The sequence below is a fragment of the Chelon labrosus genome (genome assembly GCF_963514085.1).
Source record: "Chelon labrosus genome assembly, chromosome: 18".
Taxonomy (NCBI): Eukaryota; Metazoa; Chordata; class Actinopteri; order Mugiliformes; family Mugilidae; genus Chelon; species Chelon labrosus.
In genome coordinates this window covers 18,921,232-18,927,231 of record NC_140351.1, presented here as the reverse complement: position 1 = coordinate 18,927,231, position 6,000 = coordinate 18,921,232, and the positions used below count along the sequence as shown (strand labels likewise).

General features: G+C 37.8%; 1 protein-coding gene across 1 annotated transcript; it reads left to right on the top strand.

Annotated features, from left to right (window-relative positions):
- Positions 1 to 3,868: 3,868 nt before the first annotated feature.
- LOC311503112 (cystatin-A1-like) lies at positions 3,869 to 5,210 on the top strand. Its single transcript, XM_084565647.1, has 3 exons — positions 3,869 to 4,504; positions 4,610 to 4,711; positions 4,908 to 5,210. The coding sequence occupies exons 1-3, from the start codon at positions 4,436 to 4,438 to the stop codon at positions 5,034 to 5,036; spliced, it is 300 nt and encodes a 99-aa protein (XP_084421773.1). The 5' UTR covers positions 3,869 to 4,435; the 3' UTR covers positions 5,037 to 5,210.
- Positions 5,211 to 6,000: the final 790 nt, after the last annotated feature.

Genomic DNA, 6,000 nt, shown 5'->3' with positions numbered 1-6,000 from the left:
GACCAAAAAGGTGTGCGTTATCGAATGAGGTGGGTCGGTCTGGTCCAAAATACCAGGGCCGATTTTTTTGTCCCAGTCTGCCCCCGGACATTACACTTGGAAAACGCTGGATTCTGCGCCAAAACCTGACCTCTACTTCAACACTAACTTTAACCAGATATAATTATTTAAAATTAAATAAAATGTATATGTAAACATGTTTGTAAAAAAATCCTGAAAATACTTTACACAACAGATATTCCTATACATTCATGTTAGCAGCAGAGCTTAAATTTCTAACTTGTCAACACACGGATACTAGATCATAGTATACAGTGAAGAGTTTTAAAAGCATTTTGTATCAATTTGACAGTTGTCATTGTTCTGTTCATTAATGCAAGGAATTGTTGGTTTACTGACTGTAGCGGCAAGATGATTGAAGGAAACCGAAAAAATGGAAAACTTTGAGGATATTTGAGGATATAGGGAGCACAAACACATCCCACAGTTTTATGAGGGCTGTGGTAACAGGTGTAGTTGAACACAAGAGGGAGACACTTTCCAGTAAATATCCCGACTCAAATATACTGTAGTGTACAGTATATTCAATAGACAGCTGAAATCAAACAACAAAATACACACAATTAATTCAATCTGTAAAGTGAATAAAATTTACTCATTCAACATTGAACATGAACTTCCTCACCAATTTAACAGAGCAGCTGGACACACACGCACAAAATCGTGGCGCCTCACAACGACTAGGTCTCTATGGAAATACAAAGCCAACTGGAGCTTAATTTACACTTATGAAAAAACGTATAAAACACACCACTTACTTAACCTGTCCCTGTGGCTGTTCCTCTGGCCACGACGATGCCAGGAATAAGGGTGTCTTTTCTGGGGCTCCTGGTGCCTTCAGGTCCCTGCTCCTGAAATCTGGATTGTTGATAAGAGTGGGAACGGTTGAGTCTTCATCATCCAAGGGACCATGGGGCTCTTCTTGTGAATCTCTTCCACTTCCCCCGTATCCATCCGGCTCTAGACCTAAAGACAAAGAAGAAAATATTTGTGAAAATACTGTGATGGTGTCGTATACTTACTTGTCTACATACTTGTCTCTTTTAAAAAAAAGTAGGTGTGCCGACTTCTTCAGCTGTTTACATATAGATGAGCCCACTGTCTCAGTGAGCTTTGAGTCGTTGAGTTTGACCCAGTGGTCAGTCAGCTTCTCTGGACAGTTGTCTGGATGGACAACGTCAGCAATGTAGTGTCCTTAAAGTAGAGAGAGCCTTGTTCAAAAAAAATTTGATTAATTCACAAGTTAGTTTCTGTATAAAAGCAGTGATCTGTTCACCAAAAAAATATGTATTAAGTTCCAAATGAAGTGTGATTTTCTTACCTCCTTGCATGGTGCCAAAGTGGCTGATGGCGCTGACCAGACTGTAGCAGCCGCACCCCTGAGAAGAAATAGATGACAGTTAGATTGACGAACACACGTTTTTCAATTTTTTTTCAATTTTTTAATATTTTCTTTCATTTTGGCTGAGTTATAGCTTGTGGCATGCATTACTGCAGGAACTATTCTTTTTAGTCAAATTTATGAAATCCAGTGTATTTTACTCTCTCATGTCATTTATACTTGTGATGCATTTTGCACCCTCTGGACTCCTTCGTGGCAAAAATGTACAGTGCCCCATAGACTTCCATTCAAACCACATTTTTTAAGCCGACTGTCATTACAGTATAAAACCATGCATTCTGTAATGTCAGCATTTCATTCAGAAGAAAAGTAGTGATATTTGACATTCTTACAGTTTTGTATGTGTGTGTGTGTGTGTGTTTGTGCGTGCGTGCGTGGGTGTGTGAGCGTATGAATTTGTAGCATGAACTGATCATTTCAGGGTTGATAAAAGTTAATCTTCTATTGATAGATGTTTTTCTTGGGTCTTTCTTTCATTCCAAAGAACTGGAAAGGGCTCATCATTTCAAAGAACTGAGAATTGAACACAACCTTACAACATGTCTGACCTACGCTACCTTCTCCCCTCTTCCTGTTTGATGGAGATAAAGAAAGTTTTCTCATTCATTATGCAGACGTTTACACACTTCTGAGCAATAACTGTAAAACTGCTTTTATTAATTTACTTATTCATTATAATAAAAGAGTGGCAAGCTCAGCTTGTTCTCAATCATCTGAGATATTCTTTGATACGAAGAGTTGTGTCCTTATTTTTAACGTTGAAACAACATTAATGTTTGAATCTGTGCATAACTGAGTTAAAATAATTCATTAATATTCATAGAGGGTAATGAAAGAAGCTCAAATATACTGAGACACCAACAAAACTCAAACTACTGATGTCATTATCAATTATTGTACATTATTACAGTGTCTAGCTGGACCTGTAGTGTTGGGAAGGTGAAAATTTAATGAACAGTTTTCTTCAGAAATAGAAAGCTGTAACTGATGATGTTTTCTGTGAAGTCTGATTTCTGATGCCACAGGGACTTTATGCAGTCAAATGAAACACATCTTCACAATTGAGGACAGTTGTTTAAATTTCACAATAGCATTAGTTTTGGAGATTCATTCATTCATTCATTCACCTTCTATACCCGTTTAGTCCTGTTAAGGGTCACGGGGTCTGCTGGAGCCTATCCCAGCTGTCATCGGGTGAGAGGCAGGGGTACACCCTGGACAGGTCGCCAGTCCATCGCAGGGCCAACACAGAGACAGACAACCATTCACACACACACACCTACGGCCAATTTAGAATCATCAATTAACCTAATGAGCATGTCTTTGGATGGTGGGAGGAAGCCGGAGTACCCAGAGAGAACCCACGCAGACACAGGGAGAACAAGCAAACTCCACACAGAAAGGCCAGCCGGCCCATGGATTCGAACCGGTGACCTTCTTGGCATCAGTGCTAACCACCTCGCCACTGTGCCGCCTAGTTTTGGAGATAAGTCCATTTTGAGAGATTTTGTTACCATTTTGCATGGTAACAAAATCTGCAATTTAACATACAATAAAATCTCAACCAACACAGGAGTACTCTTTGTGTATCACAGTGTGCATTAATGGAGCAGCAAAACAAACCAGCAAACACATTCTTGCTGTGAGTTTATTAGGAAAAGTGGAGGAAGAAAAATTCATCTGTGTCGTGCACAGTAATGATAATAAGATAATGATAACATTTATTTGTATAGTGCCTTTTACAGAACAAAGTTAGCAAACTGCTTAACAAGTAAAAGTAGGAAGATAGACACACTTGTAGTGTGTGAAACAACTTTATTAGACGTGTTTGGGCTTGTGGCCTAAATCAGGATCATCAAGAAATACAGTGGTAAGGAATTTTTAGATAGTGTATTATGTAAAACAAAAGTAGCACACAGGAAAATTACTAAACACTGATAACCCACATGAAAACATCCTGTCTGGATTTGAACCCCCAGTGCAGAAGTATGAAGTATTCAGAGCACTCGAATAGGTCATAAAGGCAACAAAGTATCTCATCAATGTATTTAACAATGTGATATTTATTAAAAGTCTTATTATTCATCATATAATTCAGAGAAACTGAGTGTATTGCAAAAAGGCCACACCAGAGAAGATCCTCTGGTACCTTCAATAGAATGAACACATAATGAACACATTTGAAAGAGTGAGATTTCTTGTATTGAAGAAACATGTTAACAACAAATGTTATTATTTAAAACAACATTGAAATAAACATTAATGTCTGAAACTCTACACAGTTGAAATAACATAATTAAAAGTTGTAGTGATAAGTGATACAATGCCACTCTCATCACTGTACAGAAGACTATGTAGACAGTTAGCTTAGCTTAGCTTAGCACAAGGACTGTAACAAAAGACTAAGATGACCAGCTGTGGTCTTTGGCTGCACATTGAACAAATAGCCATAGTAGTTTAAATATTTCTATTTGAATTTAAACAATGTATTTTCAAAAATGAGGGCACTGGAAACAGCCATGGAAAGTTGTGTGAAATACAACACAATGCCAACCGTTGCACTTTTCCACATCCAGCAAACATGAAGCCACATTAGTACATTAGTGACTTCAACCTTCTTTAGCTGCTAAATGCCCCAAGTTCTCCAGCTGGTTAACATTTTCTGTTTGCTGTGTGTTGCTGAGCAGCTCATTAACATTTTAATGATCATTTGTTCACAACTGTTAATATTAAACTACGTCATAACATTTTAAAGAGGAATCTGGAGAATCATTCATGAAGGTTGAGCAACACAATAATGTGAGGGCTGTGGTTTGACATAGAGCTCCACCCATCATGTCTTGGAGCCACCCTCCAGTCTGAACCAGGTAGTAACACTGTATAAATATGATTGATAACCACTTGACAATAACCATTTGAGACACACCAAAGAAGACAGTTTACTTCTCTGTTCACTTCAAGAACTTCATCAGAATGGCTATGTGTGGAGGATTCACAGAGACAAGACCAGCCACTGAGGACATTCAGCAGATCTGTGATGAGGTGAGCTTCAGTTCACATTTACTTTACATTTACACATGCTCCACTCTTAACTCTCTGCTCTGATTTTCTGTCTGGATTCAAATCACATTATATTTGTTCATACAGGTGAAATGCCAGGTGGAGAAAAAGACAAAGAAGAAGTATGAGGTATTCAGAGCCCTTGAATACAGAAACCAGGTCGTGGCAGGAACTAACTATCTCATCAAGGTAATTAAGAATATGATATTTATTAAAAGTCTTATTATTCATCTTACAAATCAAAGAAAATTGACTCTCAGATGTGTTTCTGGACTGAGGTTATTGTGCCATCCAACTGAGTTGTTAAACAAAATCCTGGTCTTCATTGTTCAGCTAAACAAGACTCATATTGTCTTTTTGAGAGTTTCCTCTATTTTCTCTGCAGATTAATGCTGGAGGATCCAGTTATCTTCATGTGAAAGTGTTTGAAGCTCTTCCATGTAATGGAGGAGAAAAAACAGTGAGTGGTGTAGAAGGCGGCCACACCAAAGACGATCCTCTGGTACCTTTCTAATGTGATCACACAGCCACAGTTTCATCTGTCACTGTCTCCAGGCTGCTGCCTCTGAACTATTTTGTTATCCTGAAAGAATTAAACAAAATAATGTTCCTTCACAGTAATGACACAGTACTAATATTCAACATTTGTTGTACTCGAATAAACTGTAAAGGAATAATAAAGAATGAGTCATAACATGGATTGGAACTGTTCATTTGTCACCTTCACTCATGAGGTTTAGATCCTCATTTAGGCTAATTTCTGAGCCAAAAATAATTTATTTTTCAATATTTTTACTTTATTAAATAGTTGTTAATATTTAATATCAATATTAATCTTTTATTCTTAATATTTTTTGCAAAACTATTGATTTATTTAAAAGTTTAAATTCAGATAAGTCATGGACTACCAATCCAGATTAATGGATACACAAGGAAGCAGTGAATATTCAATAGAACTATTGAAAATCATAATATAAATACATATTTTTAATTAAATTACTCACCGTTCAATCAACTTTTTGAGTTGTTCCTAAAGCGTTTTTGTGTGCCATCCTGCTGGGGATGGCTGCTGTCATCAAGGAGTGTCATTGCTATGGGGTGGGGGTGCCTGGTCTGGTCTAGGTGGGTGCTACATGTCTAAGTAACATCCACATGAATGCCAGCAGTCACAAGATGGATTTGCTTCTCCCGTCAGTGGTTTTAATTAACCAGGGACATGACACTCTCTGCCCACCTCTTACTTGTCTAGAACATCTGTTTAGTATTTAACATGTCACTTTCTTGAGCCTTCCCGAACCAATTCTTCTGTTACATTTTATCTGACCCATGGGAATGCTCTCAAGTCACTGCTCAAGGGTCAATATCCATCTTGAGGAATGCATGAAACAATCAGCAGGTTCCCTGCTGCAGAGACGATTCTAGACTGAACAATTAACATGACAAATTATTGTCCAATTTAGCATATTTTCCTCCTCCAT

What these genes read in the sequence shown, in the direction of transcription:
- LOC311503112 (XM_084565647.1), top strand. Translation starts at nt 4,436, where the DNA reads ATGGCTATGTGTGGAGGATTCACAGAGACAAGACCAGCCACTGAGGAC. An exon ending in TTCAGCAGATCTGTGATGAG is followed by an intron (nt 4,505 to 4,609) that starts GTGAGCTTCAGT and finishes TTGTTCATACAG; the next exon opens with GTGAAATGCCAGGTGGAGAA. An exon ending in GAACTAACTATCTCATCAAG is followed by an intron (nt 4,712 to 4,907) that starts GTAATTAAGAAT and finishes TTTTCTCTGCAG; the next exon opens with ATTAATGCTGGAGGATCCAG.